The 21211-nt window shown below is 41.1% G+C and overlaps 1 protein-coding gene across 1 annotated transcript; it reads right to left on the minus strand.

Moving 5' to 3' along the window:
- Positions 1–3337: 3337 nt before the first annotated feature.
- Positions 3338–20930, minus strand: LOC116424012 (peripherin-2). The gene is made up of 6 exons (XM_076373356.1): positions 20659–20930; positions 18522–18658; positions 14793–14949; positions 8556–8784; positions 5126–5275; positions 3338–3406 (listed from the first exon to the last, which is right to left on the minus strand). The coding sequence occupies exons 1-6, from the start codon at positions 20928–20930 to the stop codon at positions 3338–3340; spliced, it is 1014 nt and encodes a 337-aa protein (XP_076229471.1).
- Positions 20931–21211: the final 281 nt, after the last annotated feature.

Genomic DNA, 21211 nt, shown 5'->3' on the forward strand with positions numbered 1-21211 from the left:
TGTTCTGTTAAACGAAGAAATCCGAGGAACGTAATTTAACGCAAGATTAATTTTAAATGTGCATTATAACCGGCTACAATAAAAGGTCCGTTCAGCCATTTCGCGAGCCTCAAATTCATTTTCATACGTACCACTCGAGATGTAACAATAAAAATTTCATTGAATTAGACAATTCGCTTCCCGAGCAGTTCTAATAAAACCACATTAAAGTAATAGAGTCAAGAGCGCACTCGTTTTCAACGTTCATTCCAAAGCTATTCCTATAAACCCACAAAAATGTAATAAATCAGGAGTGTATTTCACCCTATATAAACTTCAATCTCGAAAGACTTCTCTCAGAAGGAGGAAATGAAATCAAAACTAAATGGAACGATTTGAAAATGACATTTCAAACAAATTCCTCTACGATTTCAGTACAAATTAGTATTATTATTGATTAGAGTATAATTATAACTAGCTTTACGGAGCACGACGATTTAACGCATATTGAATTTTGCATACATCATTTATAAAATGCTTATATCTATTTTAATTCATGAAGTTACTAGAACATGTATCTTAATTATTTATTCAAATTTCAAATTTCCAAGATCCAAATCAACGAATATCAACAATGTATTAACCTGTACAATAAATATCCGTAAACTTTGCGCCAAATTAGTGTTATAGTAGTAGAAATCATGATCAATTGTTTTCTGTGAAGTAAAAGTTTCCGTAAAAAGGATTTCTGACAGTGTGACACACCGAACCGGCTACTGGATGTAAAAGAACAGCTGAAAATTACACCCTCATCAGACGGAACGCGTGAAACCGCCGCTCGGAACGAACCGTGGATCCTCAACAGGATCTACGCCGGATTCCCGTGTTTTCCTGTCTCTCCGCCACGATTTCGGACGGCCAGCCGGAACGAAGAAGACCGAAATCGTTGCCTGACCCGAGCCATAGGGTTGACGAGGGTGAAGCGATTTCTTCTTGAACGTCCAGGTCGTTCTTCACTCGCAAGAAAACTCTGGATTAAATTTGTTACCGCGGGCATTCGCGATAGAGATCTTGCTAAGAACACCGAAAGCGTTTCAGCCGCAAGAAGTTCGGGATTAAACAATTTGCCACTGCGGAAATTTTCGTGAAGCTTTGGTTTTTGAGATGGCCACTGGAAAGAGGATCTCCGTGTGATGTTTTGTTTCAATAAGTTTAATCGAAAGAAATCCAGCTGATGCTACATTTGCTGGACCTTTGAGTAAGAAAACAATCAAATCTTCTAAGTAGAAACTTTCTAGAGTGCATTGGGAATTGATAAAAATCCTTAACGCGTTGACTACCGTTTACATTCTGAGCCTTTAGTACCACTTATTTCGTAGACAAGAATGATGTAAATATCAATAATTTACGATCAAAAAATTATGTTGCATCACACAATTATCTAGTTATTATCACTATCTACCTTTCGCACTCGGAAGCTTTTCAATAGAAACATTCGACACTTTCCGATGAGACATAGACGACACCGTTTGAAACGAGCTAATACGAAAACATTCATATGTTAAGAGACAAAGCTATTTTATATAAATATTTCACATATTGATGCTTTATACAGAACTCAATATTACATACACCGCTTTGTAATTTGTCATATCACATCAAATGGTGACCGAGAGTCACCTTTCGAGTAAAGGGTTAAATATTTTCATTCAACGACAATCATCTTTCTAATCTAACAAATTCAACCACCACAGCAGTGAACGTGTTAATCAGATTGACAATTTTCCCCAGTTCCAAAATCCCCAGAAATCCGCTACAATCCCCCATTAAACATTCCATTACCGTTTCCCCTTTTCGTCGAACATCAAACACCATTTCGCTTTTTCCCCGGGGAAAAAGGCAGAACAGGAAAAGAAAACAGGAGAGAAAGAGTCGGGGGTGAAATAAAAGAAACTTACCGAATACCGTTAACGTGGCTTTTTATCATTGTCCGAGTCCTCGCTGGGGATTCTTCCGCCCCCGCCACCCTGGCCGCCGTTCTGTCCGTTCCTCGGTACCGTTGCCAATCGATCGGACGATTCGATACCGGGGTAAAACGAGCGATTTAGTGGCGCGACTCGATTAACCGGTCCCAGTAATCATAGTGAAAGCTATCGTCGGATCTCGGCGACGGACTACCGAGGGAAAAGAAATTCGACCGAGCCTTATCTTATCGTTCCCCCTCCCCTCCCCGCTCCCCGCTCTTTTCCGGCCCCTCGGTGGATCTCCTCGAGGATTGTTTGTTCCAACGGAGGCCGTTTCGAGTGTATCGCGGCCGATGATCGATTAATCCCCGCGGAACTCGGCCGAGGGTTACCTCGTTAAACGCTCACCCCCACCCCCCGGCCGGTCGTCCCTCGATGGCTTTTCATTTCGGTAAAAGCCCCCGAAAACGGCCGGCCCCGCGGACGTGCCGCGATTTTTGCGATCGATCCCGTCCCGGGATCGATATCGGAGGTCCACCGGGTCGATCCGGCGGCGGCAGTCATTAGTTAGAGGTCGTTCTAATGGTTTTTATTGGATTTTCGGGCTGCGAGCAGAGGGAATGCATGATTTTTTCGGTTCGAGAGGATTACTTGGTTTGGCAGGAAGTCGGAGGGCTGAAAGTGTATTGAACAAATTTGCGGTGCGCGGCGGTGTTAGGTGTGTCGCGGTGGAAAGGGACGAAGCAATTGTTAACCCTTTGCGTTAGGAAGTTTTCTGTTTGAAGCGTTCCACATTTTTTGAAAGTTATTTTACTTGACTGTTTCAGGTATTGAAGTATTGTAAGAAGTTTAATATAGTATGTTGGAATTTATAATTTTGTTATATGAAATTGAGACGCCTCGCCTAAAGGACTGACTTTTTCCGTGGTTTTTGTTAAGTTCTTTAACAGCAAATTATTGTATGTAACAGAAAGTAACGTTTAATACGATTTTGTGACTACTGAGATGAATGTAATTTGTACTTCTAATTGTTCGAATGGAAATGAAACAGTTGAACTGTGGTTACAGCAAGTGTTTGATACAAATATTGACCGATTTCATGATTTTCGATGGAGAAAGCTTTTAAGGGAGCTTTTTATAATATTCCCGCGACTTTACTATTCCTCTTGCCGGTTAAAATTGAATTCTTACCGTATTAACCTTCCAATGAATCCTTCTTCGTTGAATTAATCTAGCGTAAAACGCTAGCGCAGGCCGTCTTCACGTTCTGAATTGGTTCATATATATTATTAAGCGGGCAGAAATTCCGCGCCAACGAACATACATGAAAGTATGATTGCTCTGAGTTATGTCCAGGCTCTTCGCTATCTGACAAACGATCGTTCCCCGCGGTTTTATTCCGTGTCACTGGAATAAACAAGCGGCCTCAGGTCGATCATCGAGTCGCCGCGTCCGCTGTTCTTCTGTGAAATTCGTTTAAAAAGGTAGCAATGTCGAAATGAAGTGTCTCTTGGTTAGAAAAAGGATTGTTAGCTTATAGATACAACTATAATTAACTGGAGAAGATCATTCTTTATCAAACACACTTAATACATTTCTGAAAATTATGATAAATGATATCAGTCAACACTTCACCTGTAAGAAAAAAATCGATCAACAAGCTTCTTTGTTATTATACTAATAAAAAAAAATGAATACGACTCTGAAAGAAGTTACCATATCACTCGAGACAAACTCTTCACACGTGATTGATATTTTTTATTGATCTTCAATGATTAGTTAACACGGTCACTACCAATGACGCCTTTTCACGTCACATTTTACCTACAGCTTTAATAATGTTTCCATATATCTTACATTCAATATTGCGTGGCGAAGCAATAGCGTCGCCAAACCCTTGAAAAACCCCCGACGATCGATCGTCGATGTATAAAAAGCAATTAAAGAAATACTGAGGTATGAAAAGTGTAAACAGTTGACGTTAGAATATAAGAGTAAATTCAGTAAACATCGCACAGCTCGTCCCAGCGAAGTTTATAAACTTTTCTTCATTGCGTCCCTTAATACAAACCCTGCCCACCTCCCTCCCTCTTTCTCCTTTCCTCCTCGTTCCACCCCCTTGTCCTACCCCTCTTCTTTTATTCTAACTGGAAGAAATTAGAGCGTTCAACAAATAAACCCACCGCTCGGTGCTCGAGCGAAGTGTTATTCTGCGAGCAGCGCGGAACTTCATTCTGCAAATATTTCTCGCGAAGTTAGAAACTCGCTGGCAGCTACCCTTGCTACTCTTTTTCGCCCGGTAGTAAGAGTTCCCAGCTACACATGTACAGTTTGAAAATTAGCGAGTCCACGCTCGGAACGCTGCGCGGGAATATAGATCCGTCTGGCCCGCGCGAACAATTCCCAGCGGAATATTTACGTCTATCTCGTAATTAGTACGTTTTTCGAGTCAACGAACGTCTGCCAGGACAATTGTTGTCCCCCGTCTAAATTCCCAAGATCGCGAGCTTCCGAATGATCGCGCGCGAAATGAAATGAACTTCGTTGCAATTAGACGAAGCAGTTTCAGCGGTGTCTTCAAACATCGAATGCCACTTTTCGTTAAGAACATTAAGAGCTTTTCATTAAAATATTCTTTGTCATGATTACCGGTGACACCCAACCGAATCAAATTATTATAATCCACTCGATCAATAATGCAATTGAAGCTGCCACATTTAACGAGATAATCGTGCAAGAATAATGACGGAATCCAATTAAATAATTCGATACTATATTATTTTCACTCTGTGTATTAAAACTCATGAGATCATTCAGTATTCAACGTGTCAATGATTAAAGACTTCAATCATTGAATAGATAATGACAATATCCGTGTAAATAAATAATAATCAAAGAACTAGTACCCATCAATCTCTATCAAATAAATAAATATAAAATTACAATCTTCCATGGAATAACAGTAAATCTACAGTCATCAAAAACGACTCTTCCCAAAATTTCAATAAAACTCCTCAAAAAACTACTCTCCACTTTCAACAAGAGGGAGCACGTGTGCAAGTACCGAGGTCCCCCAGTAATAGTTCTCGTCACTTTTCTCAAGCTATCAAACTGTAAGTCGTAGCCAGAAAACGCAAAGCCTCTCCCGGCCATTAACGATTGATTTTATTCGGTCCACTAACCCGATCGATCTGGCAGAGATTAGGTCCAGCGGCGTTCCCAAAATCGAGTCGGCCGTAGAGCCAGCCAGGAGAGTCCCGCCACCGGTTCCCCAGCGCGACTGCATTTCTCGCGGCGGTGAAGTCGAGCCTCGACAACACGGCCACGCCGACCTGGAAAACGTCCCGCCGTTATCTCATACGTGACGCCACGTACGCGCGATCGCGTGAACAACGAACGGTCGAGCGCCGCTGTGAAACCAGCCTTTTCTTCCTTCCATTTCCCTTTCCCGATTCCCTACGCTGCAATTTTTTCTTCTAGCCACTCGTAAAACACTGTTTTTCGTTTTTACGACACGCCCCCGCCTCACCCCACGACGGACCGGAGTCCTCCAGTTCTCGAGAGCCGTTCTCCCTCCGAGTTCGACACTCGTTTTCCCTCCATATTTCACGTTCTACGCCGAATATTTTAAATATATGCCGTCGGTTCCGGCTCTACCGGCATCTAGAGGAATTCCGGTTGTCGTTCTACGCGGCTCGAGGTTTGTTTTAGCGGTGATTATTGTTTAGTCACCGGAAATTCGGATCGATCCGACGCGGCGCGCGGTCATTATTCGAAGCGGCCGGGCTTCAAACCGGATTCGACGCGGCGGAATACGCGCCGCGTGAATCTGAGGGATGTTGTTGTTATTCTACGTTTGCCGAACGTGCTTTACAGGGGTTTGTTGATCGTTAACGAGTCTGCCAATTATTCGACGGCCGCGATGTTCTGTTGCCTTGATCGGATTTCGGGCGCCGGCCGGTTTGCCGGTGGGGACCTTGGGGGGCTTGGCGTATCTTTATTTAGGGATTTGAAGGATTCCGGGTGTATGCTTTCGACTTGGTGTAATCTTTCGTGAGCTGAAGTTTGTCGCATTTCCTGTTTGCGGAGGGTGATAATTTTGTGCACGTTTCAAGACTTCGAAGGTTGGAAGTTTGGAAGTTTCGGAGTTTGAAAATTTCAATGTTCTAGAATTTTCAAGCTTCAGAAGTTTCGAAGCTTCAATGTTCCGGTGTTTTCGAATTTTCCAAATTTCCACGCTTCAGAATGTCCAAATTTCCACAATTTTCTAGTTATGAAATGTCTGAATGTCGAAATGTCTAAAATTCCAGAATTTCACAACGTCAAAGCGACCATTTCACTTTATATCAATGTGCAGGACAAACATAGAATCCGAATAAATGTTCATTATGGTGTTCATGTTTCCATATCGAGCGCATTTGCATGCCCCATAAATCCAGAAAATCCACAGACCCGCGAATAATCCCCGAGGTTCGGGGGGTTTCATCTGAATTCAGATCTGATTGAGTTGAATCTGCATGAGGGCCAAGTTATATCTGAGGTCTACGTGAATGCCATCGCGAATTAAATTCGAATCAAACCTGAATCCATCGATCCCGTCGCACCGTGCGTTCGACGATAAAAATCTGATACAATTTCGTTCGTGTATTTCAAAGAATAAAAACTGTTTGCCTTGAACACCGGGAACACCGTCGAAGATAAAAAATCTGATTCAGCTCGCAGCCAGTTACCGTTGCTTATTCTAGCGCGCACTGACACAGTCTCGCAAAATAACATTGTACATATTTATTATTTATAAAATACATATTTATATGTATACATGTTTTATAAATAATAAAATATAATAATGTTATTTTGAGAGCTTCAGCCGGTATACACTAGAATGAATAATGCTAACTGGCCGAGAGCTGGATCGAGCCGGGCACGGATAGGCAGGGATTATCAGATTCATTCGGCATTATTGATTGCGCCGGCACGATGATATCGTGCGTCATCGGAACTGCGAAACGCGTAATATTTTAAGGCGGACCGGCTCGCTTTTCGCGCCGAATTCCCGCCGAGCTCGATTCAATAATTCATATTTAACTTCCCTGAACGGGGGTCGATTTGTAAATTATACGGCACCGAATAAACCATTTCACGAGTAAATCAGAGCTATCCTTCGGCATTTTGTGACACTTGTCCAATAAGGAACGAACTTACATGTAGTATTTTATTCACCTCGTGTCGACGCGAAAGGAATTTTATAAATGGTTCATCGAAGAGGGAAGAGTATTTGATGAAAATATGGTTTTTCATAGATTATCAAATGAAACAGAGATTGGATTTCGATGGAAGTGAAAAGATTTAATATTCGAGTTAAGACGAAGGTATGTTCGTACGATCGGGAGTCGACTCCGATGGATTATTATCGAATTAACAACTAATGGAATCGTGTGCGGCTGTCGAAGAAATCCGAAGATATCTCCCAGCTTTTAATGAAGCCAGACGTAACCCTGTAACCAAGATGGATTCAAAAATGGGTTGGACAAGAAAGTAACGTTTCGAGCGCAGGGAAGCTCGCGTGCCAGAGGCTCGTTTCTTCTCTCCAATTTAATTCCGTTTCCACTATTCTTCGGTCGAGCCACTCGGGCCTTGATATCATTAAGCTGGCAAATAGTCGCGGTTAATTAGGTCTATCGAGCGGTGAGTTTTTCTTTATCAAATGATTAATTAATACGTTTAATTCGAACCTCGGCGGTCAACGTTCATCGACGACGAATCAGAACGTCAATGATCGTTCTGTGATTGCTGTTCTATAGACCACAATGTCCACGCGAATTTTATAATTATATAGAATGCTATTAACAATGACATCGGTAATTATAATTTCTTCAGTTCCTCTATACATTTATTATCTTCTAAATTATAAGAACTTAAGAAATCTCATCTGAGAAATTCTCAAAGGAATTCAAAATATTACTTCTAGATGTTAATAACGTGTTGTCTAATTTACTTTGCGAATTGTAGTAATGTAAAAAACCTCATCTCAGGAACGAGTAAAAATGTATAGAATCAGTAGGAATTAGAAAACTAAAAACTAGTAGAAAACCTAAAATCAGTAACAATCAATGAAACCCCAAATTTAGTGAAAATGAGTACAAACCTAAAATGAGTAAAAATCAATAAAACCCCAAAATTAATGGAAATCAGTAAAACCTAAAATCAGTAACAATACATAAAATCCCAAATTTAGGTAAAATGCGTAAAAAACTAAAATGATTAGAAATCAATAAAACCCCGAAGCTATAATACTATGAACCAATGGAATCCCCAATAAATCACCAAATGATCCCAATAATCAATCCGATTCCCTAGTCATCGCTCCCAAAGACAGTCCTCAGATCCGCGTACAATAGAATAGCCAAACTGGCCTCCGGCGCAAGTGGCAGGCTCGAATCCCGCAATGACAATGGGATTCAATCCTTTCCCGGTTGCACGGAGTCGTCCCATCGATCGCGTGTTTCTTGCCGCCGAATCAATTCCCCCCGTCACCCCGGGCACCGGAATCCGAGTCGAATGATTGATTCGGCGATTGTTTGCCTGGCGAGCGTTGCGTTATTATTGATTTACCTGCAACACAAACAGAAACACGATCAGCGGCACGGTGGAATAGAGGGTCCCGTTTAGCACGGTCTTCATGGCGATCAGACAGCCCCGGGCGTTCAGGCTCTCGTAAGTGGAATTCTGTTCAGGATTTGGCAGCTGAAGGGGATCGTGATAGCAGGGACCCTTTACGTCCGGCCGACAGCAACTCCACGGCACCACCGGCGGCGTCACGCGACCGTCCAACTCCGCGTACCTGGAACAGGGATTCCTACGTGTCAGATCCTGTGATCACGTCCACGACACCGCGAACTTCAAGATGTCACCGAACAATCACAGCTACCAGAACACTCCGCGAGTTGTCGAATCGTAGCTGCAGGATTATCGAACTGTTTCGTTGAAGACTCTATGGATATGGTCTTGCTTTACATCCAGATCTAACGCAGACGATAGAAGTGGATACTTCACTGTTAACTGGATTACTTGATTTTTGACTAAGTTTCGCTTTGGAAAGATAAAAGATGTATTTCTCACTTATATATGATTGAACTTCTGATTGATTTGTTATTTATTGATTTGGTAATTTTAGCTTATCGTTAATATATTTTGTAAATTGGTCAAAACAGAGGTAGAGGGTAATACTAAAGTACCTAGAAATGTTATACAGAATAGGATCGAGTCTAACAGCTGGTCTACATGTAGCTTGCTAAGATATTTATAATTAGTTCTAGGGGTTGAAGGTAATCTTGATCAAAGGTTTTGGACAAGGATTCAATATTTGGGCTCTTACAGTTCTACGTGAAATTTCTATTTAACATTCGACAGGCTACATTTCAAGTTATAATCCCGTTCGACTAACATTCTTAAAGCACAGAGTTCATCTCGAAGATTGAACTCGAAATTCCGAAAATCCGACCGCCCCGGGTTTAACCCGAAAACTTGTGAGACGCGGAGCTCTTAAACCCCAGCTTAACCGAGGATTAATCCCCCGCGCTTTTTCACTAAACCTTATACCGCCGACACCCCATAAACTTCAAACCCCGAATGACGAAAATTGAAAAACCCGTTGAGAATTCAGGTTCCTCAACGTTCGAACCCAACAAATCTGCCATGTTCGTTCGCAAGCAACAATCTCAACTGTCAAACCGCCCGAATGGACTCCGCCAATAATCTAGTAAGAAAAAGTTTCCCGGTAAAAGCACCGAAGCGTTCTTCCCACCCTGAATAAAACAGGGAAATCGAACTAAAACGATTCTCTTCGTCCCCCACCCCGTCGAAAATACTTTCCACCCCTCGTTCCCGAAATTCGAGTTTTAATCTTTCTCTTTTCCACCGCGTTGCGACCAAAAATCCAAGATTAGTTCGGGAAACTCGAAGTTCCGGGCAACGCAAGGGGGGGGGGGGGCGAGCTGAAAGTGCGGCCGGGTCGGGGGCCGCTTCGGTAGGGGCGAGGCCACCAATCGGCATTCCGCAAGTTGTTGAACTTGCTAATTCGAACTTGTCCGCGGACATGTCCGCGAAGTCTGGAATGAGCTGCGAGCCGTGTCGCGTGTCGCAACGGCTGCTCGGACGCTTTCTCAACCGGTGGCTTTTCGACGAACTTCCAGCGGGCGAGTGAAAAGCGACGCGTCCCGGCCGCAGCGACCCTTCACCCCGCCGATACGGTGGCCTGCTCTCCGGTGATTACACGACCGGCCATCGATCTGCCTGCCCCTTCATTCATAAAGCTGTGCCCGTGACATTTCATTCGTACCAATTCGGACATTTGGTTTATTTGGAATTTTCAAGTGGATGAACTTTGTACGCGTGTATAAATAAAAATCTGATTCATTATCGATATGAATTTCCTTTCATTTTCAATTTCCTTGTCCGTGAAATTTTATTGGAAATTCGGACGTTCGCTTTATTTGGAATTTCGTAGGGGATGATTTTTGCATGTTCGAAAAATCTGTTTCATTATCGATACGTGTTTCTTTTCATTCGTATAACCTTGTTCGTGAAATTTCATTGGAAATTTGAACATTGGCTTTATTCGGAATTTGAGAGCGGATGATGTTTGTGCGGTTGAATATATTTTTCGTTGTTAATCTGTTTTCCCCTTCATTCGTAAAAGCGTGTTCGTGAAATTTTGGTCGAATGGCTTTGAGCATTTGTTTCCTAATTTAGATTTAGAAAGGAGTGATCTTGACTTTTAATTATGTTTTGTACAGTTAAAAACCTTGTTTATTATACTACAATTAGCTCGAGTTTCCTATATATTTGCAATATATAGAATTCGTCATGTTACAATATTGGATACAGTGAAACTTTTATGAACGTCGAATGCGACTGTCGCGACAAAGTTTGCAATAGAGAAAGGGTAATTACATTTTAATGTCAATTCTTGTAAATTAGTCCACATAAATCTACCCGTAAATATTTCAAACGTACACAGTTCGGTAACAATCATAATCGAGTATAACGAAAACAATAATACCAGAAGTAATTGAATAATAATTATTTCCTCGTCCGACAGGAGCAAAAAAAAGGGGGGACAAATTAATCGCGAGTCGCTAATAAACAGGAAACTGGTAACACCGTTAGCAACGTTGAAGCAGAACGGAAACCGCGAGTAACGGCCAGACGCGAATATGTAAATTCCGATTGTCCCATAAATAATCGTAACGCGATGAATATTTAAATCCTATTTTCCCGTTGAACGAAAATTATGCGCGGTATAGCTGCGGTTTACATTTTCCCGCGGAGATTTTTGCGCGCGGATCGAGTCGGTTCCTCGGTTGGGTAACAACGTTCGATGCTCACCCGATATAAGGGTAATATCTGTTGATTTTACGGGCTCGATAGCGGGGCGGTTGACACTTCGGGAATTGCTGCGGTGTCGAGGAGGCGGCGGCGGCGGCGGCGGCGGTGGCCGGGGATCGATCTACGCCGAGGTATAATTCTCCAATTAACATAACGAGAAATCGATAACCCACTGCTCTACCTGCGATTACCAGCCGCGACACAAAGGCTTCTGTTCAGAACGCGCTATTAACCCTTTATTATTGAACGTATTACCGCGGGGAGCATAATGCGCGCGTACATCAGCATCTAGAAACCTAACTATCAGGCAATTACTGGGTAGAGACCGACTGCAACGAGCAACACGATATTATTCCGTCGTAAACTAAACACGTTATCTTAATCGACGTCTCGCGGGGAAATGTTTCCCGATAAAACCGAGGTAGTTTCACTTTGTTTCGGTGTTACGTATTTGATGTCAACTGGAATGCTCTCTCTGATTACCGGTGGACGGTGTTATGACGCGTCGGAGAATATCGGGACGGTGGAAAATAAAGGATTGGTGTATATATTCTGAAAAGTGACATTTCTGGAAAGCGTATTTGTTTAACCCTAATCGGATCACGATGTGACTTTGAGTCACTTTTGAACCTTTTACTGAAATTTTTTGATTATTTCATTTTGCATTTCCAAAAGTTTTTTTTTGGACTTTTAAAATTTAGGCTCTATGAACAAAAACAATGACGTTTTAATCGTTCCTTTTATTCTCGTTAGTGACTGAGAGTCACATCGTGGTATGATTCGTTGTAAAATCACGTGGTACGATTAGGGTTGAAAATGTTTAGGGATGTATTATTGAGAAGTATTTAGGAAATAGATTGGTTATGATAAATTGGTTTGTACTGGTTTTGTTTTCGTTTGAAGATTTTTCTATTTGGATTATACACTTCGGATTTGATGTGCGGAGATTTATTGAACGCGTTGGGATTTTAGTGATTCTCTGGGAGTAGCGGGAGATTAATGAACGTTTAATGAGTGTTCTGTGGTTATGGTGAATGGTGCAGAATGTTTGTTTTCTAATGGTTATAACAGGGTGTGTACGAATAAAAATAATATTTGAGGAGAGGATACATTTTTCGAAGTGAAATTCTGTGGTCGGTATGTTGGTCGTCCATTAGCGCGCTGATCGCTGCCGGGATATCCATAAAAATTGCCAATAAACCGCGCCCAGTCTGCTAATATGCGGAAAGTTGTAAATTAACGTTTCCAACGGTGTTCACTTGCCAACGTTCTATCGAACTTTCGGAAGTTTAATCGAATTTCTGTTGTTCGACGGGGTGTACAAAGAAGGGAGCCAATATTTTCTGTGCTGTTCATTACTTGTTCCCGAGGTAATTAGAGTTCTACACTTCTCCGAATATATTCGCTATCGTTCTCAAACTTCCCGTTTTCCTTTGACTGACCGATTTAAGTAGATTATTCTCTGATTTACAAAGAGACTACAAAAGTTCACAAAACTAAAAACAAAGCGAGGTACAATTTAAAACCCACAAAAAACATCAAAAAATCTCCCAGCCCCGTCAAAGACATATTTGAAAACATAACTCAATTACCAAAAATTAAACACTCTAAAATCATTGCAAAAATATTTTAATCTCTCCTCTAAAAACCACAACGAAAATCCCCCAAAACCACTCAAAATCTCTAATCTCAGCTACAAACTTACCACCCCAAAATATTCACTTCCAAAAATACCATTCTCACCTCCAAAACCAACTCTAAAATTCATCCACTCACTCCCGCGAGCATTCCCCCAAAAAGAACTGGAAAGAATCCACTCTCGTTCTGATGAAAGTTTATTAACCCCATGCAGGTTGCTGGCTGAATAAAGCGGGGTGAAAAAACACGGAAAAAAGAGACCGAGAAATACAATCTGTAACATATCATTGTCCGCGGAATGGTTTTCAAGTTACAAGGCAAATGGAGAACACTTCCAGGTGGGCGTATCTTAAGGGTGGTTCGCGTAAAAGCACGTGCAGCACCCCCAGCCTCTAAGACAGAGGGTCCAAACCCGAGGCGGAGGGCCTAAACTCGACCATGTGGAAATAATCCGGCGAGCACTCTGCCTGCAGCGTTTTAAATCCTTCCCGGCAGCATCGCGGGAAGGCGTGGAATGTCGACAGAGGGAATTCGGGGGGGAAGAGAAACGGGGACGTTCCTGCCTCGTTCCCACCCCTCGCGAAGGGGTCGAATTTCCTTTCGGGAATTCCCGTTTCCCATTGGAATTTTAAAGGACCGGCGATTCACAGCGCGCGTTAACACTTTCGAAAAATCATTCCCCGTTCGGAAACGCCGCGGACCGTCATCCCCTACGGCGCGGCCGGCTGCTCGGCCGTTTTGCACGTTAAAATTTCGTTTCCGTTAGCGCTGGGCGTGTAGTTGTAATTAAAATCCTGGCATACTTTCCGCGCTCCCATTAAAGTTCCGCGAAAATTCGTTTCTCGGTGGACAGGGTCGCGAGATATTGTAATTATTATCGTACGCTGCGCGGAAAGACGGGGGACACCGGCGCGGCGCGCGGGAGGGGATGGTAATTTTCGTTTAATAATTTCGCGGACGGATTAGAAAACGCGCCGCCTTTGGAATTTCGACTTGAAGGCGCGGGAACAGTAATTTCAGACATTCTCGCGGAATGAATGCGGTTATATGAATTGTTTCTCGTTGAAAAATGCGGAATGGTTTGACGAATATAGAGGGAAGAGGTTTTTTAGGTGATTGGGAGAAAATTCTGAGTGATGGAGTCTTCTAACTTGTATACGTAGCGATTGATCCTTAACACGTTAAGCGTCACGAGAATCTTGAATATTTTATACACGATTTATTCCTTCGTGGCAAAGGTAAATAGGAACAATTATTAATTATTTAGCATCAGAATTCTTACATTGACTTTTGTTAACTTATTTATGTTATTAAATATCTTTAGTCGACAGCAGTCATCTTGCAGATTGTAATTTTTCTCAAGCAATTCAGAAGCGTCATCGGCTAGAAATTATTAAATTAAAATTATATAATATTGAACCTTGAAACAGAAAATTCTATAACATAAAAATAAAAGTAAAATCGTTAAATTAAACTAAAAATGTCAACTAGACATCATTTCGAAACGAAAGATTCAGCGTTAATTTATCATAGCTATGCATCGATTTTTTCTATTACATTACTTTAATAACTATTGTACGATGAGATAATATCACATACTAATTTCTCACCGACAAATCAGAGACTTCCTCGCGTAATCAACCGAGATATCGGGAATCATTCGACGATAAGGTGCTCGCCCGCTGCGTATAGATATGGAAATCAAGCGGCACGATAATGGTCGATAAGGGCTCCGTGGAGGATATATAGATTTTATGATGCCAATGTCGATGCCGGCGCCGATACCAAGCCCCGATTGTTCCCGAATAATTAACTGATAATTACTTCAAGATATCCGGGGAATCCAGCACAAGAAGCTCCCTCCGCAGCCAGTACGTCTTGTGCCAATCGTCGGACGAATCTATTCCGCAACACCGCATCTGCACTTGCAGACTGTCTATTCTGCGTTTCCACGTCACGTCCGTGAAGTACCTCTTCATGCCTGTTGACAGAATGACGGGGATTACTTTTGCCGGATAATTATTTCGCGATCGAATGCCCGCGGAAATTTAATCACGCCAACTAAACCGAGAGGATTTATTAACTGTCTCAGTGACTGGCGAAACTCGATGAGCTCTAATCAAACTTCCTCGAATCCGAAGAAAGTGAAACAGTCCCTGGTAATCTCATCCTTTAAAATGACAACTGAAACGGGTCAGAGATTTGTCAGTTTCTTTTCATATTTGTTTTGGAATTCAGGAAATTGTTGAATCGATAGAAATCTAATTACCTGCGTCTGTATATTTTCGTAGTGTACGAATAAAGATGTATTTGATTCAATTTGGGGTGGAATAATTTATAGCGTTTAATTAATTTGTTCTTGAAACTGGAGTACGGATGGCTGACAGATAAATTTACGTGCGAATGAATTCTCGTTTAAGTAACGATGTCACCCGTCACCGGAAGTCTGTCCAAAATTCAAATTATATTTCCTTTTGAAATGCTATTTGTACGCAGTGAAGTTTGACAGGCAAAGGAGTTTCAGTTTCCGATGTGACCTGCGACTAATTACGAGCAGAAGGAACCTGCGGGACGTCGCAGGACGTCGAAGGGAGTTTTAGCGTCGAAGTTCTTCGGAACGGAGCAGCAGCGAGCGCCGACGAACGTCGCAGGTAGAATAGAGAGTGCCGATTACAGAGTGCCGAGTCTCTTCGAGATTTACGCGTGGAGAGACTGCATCGGAAAGCACTTGGCGAGCTGCAATTTCACGGTGTTTCGGAACGCATTTAACAACACTCGCACGCTATTAAATATTATTATCCGAACCATTCACTTGCCGAAGTGATTAACTGAACAGAAGAAAATATAGAAAAATCGTATGAACTTGTACATGGGAAAAAGTAATCAAGTGTTTCAATGATGATGGTAAAAACTGTTCGAGAAGTGGAATGAAATAGTTGGACTTCTTTTTTCCTCCCTTTTGTCGCAACAATAAATAAAGGTAAGAAACATTGTACAAGTTATAAATATGTCTAAAACAATTTCCAAAGAACAAATGACACGCTAGAATTTTTTGTTTAGAAAATATTTACTTGTTGCAAATTTCATATAACTCATATTCGAATATAAAATAATTAATCTCTGAAACTTTGAAGCTACGAAAGGCTATTTCAATCAGTGCAAACTGTTTTATTCCACATGCCTGACTTGTAACGTGCTCATACTACTTACTAGATTCCACGCAACGTTCTGCACCACTTTACTAGTCCCCAGTGACGTATTCATAAAGAAACACTCTCCTGAACGTGCTCATTAATTACCGAAGCACTTAACGGACGCTTTGGTGGTACACAAAGTACATAAACAAACTTTCTGAAGCATCTTGGGAACACGTGATCGGGGAAAAATCAATTTGTTTACAAGATGTCACGCGAAGCGTGTCCGCTTTGTCGATTATCGATAACGGGAACGCGGAAAAGTGGCGTACCGACAATCGACGCGGTCGATATTTAATTATTTCGACGCGGGCTTTTTAATTAATTCGATGGGTGCGCGACTTGGACCGCGAATACGGAAATTTCAATCCGCATCCCCTTCCTGGCCGGCGTAGCCCGCAACCTCGATCTGGAATTTCGGTTTCGTATGCGCTGATGAATTTCTGATGGGATATAAAATATCGGAAAGTCATACGTTAATGTGAAATATTCCGTGTGTATTACCGCGAGCCAGACCGCGGGTCCCGTCGGAAATTTGATAGCGTTTCGACGGTGAATACCGCACCACCACTGGCTGGAAGATAAAGTGGCACCGGCGAACAATTGAGATTCATGCGATACCGAGCGGTGCGCCATTCTTCCATTTTTCTTCGCGCCCTTATCCGCATTCTTCATTAAATAATAGAAAGAAATTGAATTTTATCGTGTACAACGGTTACTCTTTAATTCATCGCGAATATTTCACCTGGATTCTCCGGTGGAAGCGGGATATTATTTTGCAAAGTGTCCCCCATTCGGCAATGATATAGCGTCGCTCGAAATATCACGTATTGTTCGGTTATTTAAATCAGTGGATAAAATGTGAATTTGTTATGAGGCTTTATTTTATTGTAATTGGATTTGTCTGTTGTCTCTGGTGTTTGTACGATTTATGGCTTACATAATGCTTGTCGGATAAAGGGTTGAAATCTCATCTTTATGAAATCGTGTTGCGCAGTTACAATATTTATTAGGATAATTGACTACTGCTTAAGAAAATCGTAACGTACAGTATCTCTTAATGTAATGAGAATCTTTATACATTAAATTTCATATTCAATATTTGCTGTTAAAGAATAATTAGAATTTAACAAGATTTCATTCGAATAAAATAAATCTTTCAGATTTATTAGGATCCTTAATTGACACGACTATTGGCAGTTACTTTACAGCTTATCGAAGAATCACAATGCACAAGAATTTCTTAATAAATATTTGAATATCAATGTCAATATCAATATCAATTCTGACTCAACAAATCATTCTAAATATCACGATCTAATCACTCTAATCTGCAGCAGAATTATGAAACGAAAAATTCAATATAAAACATTGAACATTCAATGTAAAACAATTCTGTCATAATTTATGCACGATGTTTCTGTATGTAACTTGCAAATAATATAGTTAATATTGAAAAATATTATCAAGTGCAAAGAGTTGAAAAGCCTATTAACAGTCGTTGATTAAATAAAGCGTTAAAATTACTGTGTCCTATTCGATATATCCGCAGCAATTTCTTGATATTGTTTTCCACGGCGAATTGTGGCAAATCATAAATTTGAATATTTAATATAGAGATGCTACGGGGTTGGGGATTCATTGGTAATAACCGTGACGGGGCACAGTCTTGCCGATACAAGGGGACTTGTTCGTGCGGCGTTAACGTGATGCACCGAAATACAGGGATCGTCTGTACGGCAGACAGATGGTGAAAACGGCATGCCGCGAAGTAGTGTCCCGGCGCATAATATGCAAATCGGCGGTCGAAGCCGACACCCGGTACGTCCCGTCGAAATTACTGATGGAAATCTCGTTTAGTGTCTACCTACTTAATGAATAGATACGGCACGACTGGATTCTCTTCGAAATTCGAAACGTTTGCTCGCGATAAACTCGCTCCCGCGGCTCGCATCGCCGATACGTAAATGGAGTCCGATGATCTCTCGATAATTATGTCAGCGTTAACTGGATTATCGTCCGCTGTCCTTTGAGCAAGATTTTATGAAATGATTATGGAAATTTGTAGCTTTCGTTGATTACGCGGTACAAACTGGGAATGGGATTTCTTAATTATTCCTAAGATTCGAATTCTTATCATTAGACGTTTGAATATACGTTAATAAGAAGATTATACTATTATTCGAATTTATACAGTGGACAATTTCACGAAGCAATCTTTTCGTTCTAATTTTCATAATTGAACATAAGCATCAATAATCCTTCATTTCGATGATTCTCAATCATATTCGATGGGAGTAAGTTAGGAGAAGAATGCTATTGTTTACCGTTGGATTGGATAAATGAAAATTCCTGTTACCTTCTAAAAGAGTCTCTCTAAGTTGAAGTATCAATTCGTCCGCGGTCGAAGAGCAAATGCTAGCCATGAAGCAGCCCACCAGTGCCACCAGCAGCCCTACCATCGTCCAAACAAACAATCTCAAGTTCATCCATGGTCTGAAACAAACGAATTCCCGATTCGATCAGTATGAACATCTCTATTAAACATTTCAACCCTTCGACATACAATTTAATCTACTAAAAATCAATTTTATTTCGTTGTATATAGATCCAACTTAAAAATTATCTTGCTGTTACCAATGTTTTGAAAGTGAATGTACACTTAAGAGCGAAGAAGAAAATTTCTTAATAGTAATTAAATCTAACGGTTACATTCGTGAAGGAAATCAGATGGCAAGGGGTTAATCTTCATTCCCAATGACGCGACCATCGATCTCACTGCATTTCATTGTTTAAAACGGTTCAGAAGGGAAAAGGGCGCCGGCGTCGTTTATACCAATCGATTTTTTACTCTCGCGGAGCTAATTTAAAACCTACCGAGACTAATTTCGCCGCCCTTCCAATCTCCCGAAGGCCGTACATCGCGCAGCGGCGGCCGAGTGGGCGCGAAAATCACCGGGCCGCGAACGATACCGCAAAGATACGTTAACGAGGGTGGGTAATTAAAACAAATGAACCACCGACGCGGCGGAATTACTTGGAAATTCTGACAAATCGATCGGCGTTCGGCGACCGGCCGGTTTCCAATCCGCGGACGTCGTTTCCACTCTTCGGAATTAAGAAAAACACCGGGCACATCGGGTCCACCCCCACTTTCACCCCTTTCCACATCGCTGTACCTTCCATTCGACGTTCCTCGTTCGATTTATATCCATTCTCTTCGCTTCTCGAGTGTTTATTTTATATACTACTAAGGAATTAGTAATAATAAATTCATTATCCTGAATCCTATCGAATGGAAATTATAAGTAATTAAAAATATATGTTACAAATCATAGGTAAATTTTAATTTTGGAGGAAACTAATAATTATAGTTATAGAATTGTAAGCATGATCGGTTAATACCATCTTGAAAATATATATATATATATATGTGCGTGATTTAATTTATCATTGTTTTATTGTAAGTTGTGAAGAAAACATACTATTTAAATAATATTCTCTTACAATACTATAATCAATTTCTATACAAATATTATATAAGTTTATTTATATTATATTATACTAAGTTTATTTATATTATACTAACCCTTAATCATAAGGGTTCCTTTAGAATCTAGGAGCAATGTTTGATTGACAACGGAAATTACAGTCACGCGTCAATTTGTCTATTATTAGAATCCAGTGATTGGTGTTATTAAAAGATATTGAAAGAGGAAGAGAATTATTCAGCCATTTTTCGATACCCGCATCCCAGACGTAGATAAGGCTATTAATAGGCGGGTAAAGTGTTAATTGCATTCACGCGTGCACGGGTTCCCCTAATGAATGCTTCAGAGGCCGGTGAATTTCACTTTGGCCGGCGCGGTTTCCCGGTCGGGAAATATCGCGCCCCGAAAAATCCGCCGAGCCGGCCGCTCCGCTCGCATTAACTGATTTACACAGGGAATCACAGGCCCGATCCGGCTGATTCGCAATTTGCCGGGTATTCTGCGACGAATATTTTACGTAACGCGTGCCTGACGGCTTTGTTCGCAGCTGGCCGTCATTCACGCGCTTTAATTGCGCCCATTCGCGAATAACTCGGGTATGGAAGCGAACATTCTTGCGTGCAGACGCGTATCATAATCGGAACATGATAATTCATGTTTCAATGTTATAATGGACGCCCGGTTCCATGGGGTTTTATCCTGGGGGTGAGTTTTTCCAATTAGCTCGGCATAGATTTCAATTTTTCGTAGATATCTAATTTCCTATTGGAAATATTTACTAAGAATGATAAGCATTTGCTCATTGTATATTTTTTATAGAAATTTATGTTCAACGAATACATAAAGAAACATCTTGTTATAAAAATTATAGAATAATTGAAAATTATATTAAATATTTGTGTATATCTTTGCAAATAATATTTCGAATGAATTTCTCGAAGTACTTTCGTCAACCAATCGATTCAAGATCAATAAAAGAGAGGTTTCGATGTTCAAGATCCTTACCCTTCAGCATAACGAAAGTAATTGTAACAAAGCTTCACGCCCGTTAGATTATGAACGAACACGTACAGCCCGTACAACGTCAACGTCTTCAACACCAGATCGAATAAATTCCTCCCCTCGAATCCCAATTGTCCGGCGATCGTGTACATAGTGAACACGCCCATGGTAAATAGAATAAGACCGATCAGGCCGTTCGCCAAGATGGCGAGGATCACGAGACGGTGGAGACGTTTCCTCTCTTGCCACGTAAACCTGACATCTCCGATCGCCATCTTCGATCTTCCGTATTCTTTTGTTCCCGGGAAATCCTGTCTTCCGATCATCGCGCCAATGGACGAAATTTCAACAAATAATTCTTTTGTATCATATGAAATAATTCTATGGACAGTTTGAAAATAAATAACGTAGGAAATAGTAGCAAAAAAGGAAAAATACAGAATTACGTCGATTGTACAACAATAAATATAGCAATATATACATTTATTAGCAATATTCTTCGGTTGTTTTCAATGAAAAATACTGTTATAGCTGTGTATTCATTTTCTTTAAAATA

This window comes from Nomia melanderi, chromosome 13, assembly GCF_051020985.1.
Source record: "Nomia melanderi isolate GNS246 chromosome 13, iyNomMela1, whole genome shotgun sequence".
Classification (NCBI taxonomy): domain Eukaryota; kingdom Metazoa; phylum Arthropoda; class Insecta; order Hymenoptera; family Halictidae; genus Nomia; species Nomia melanderi.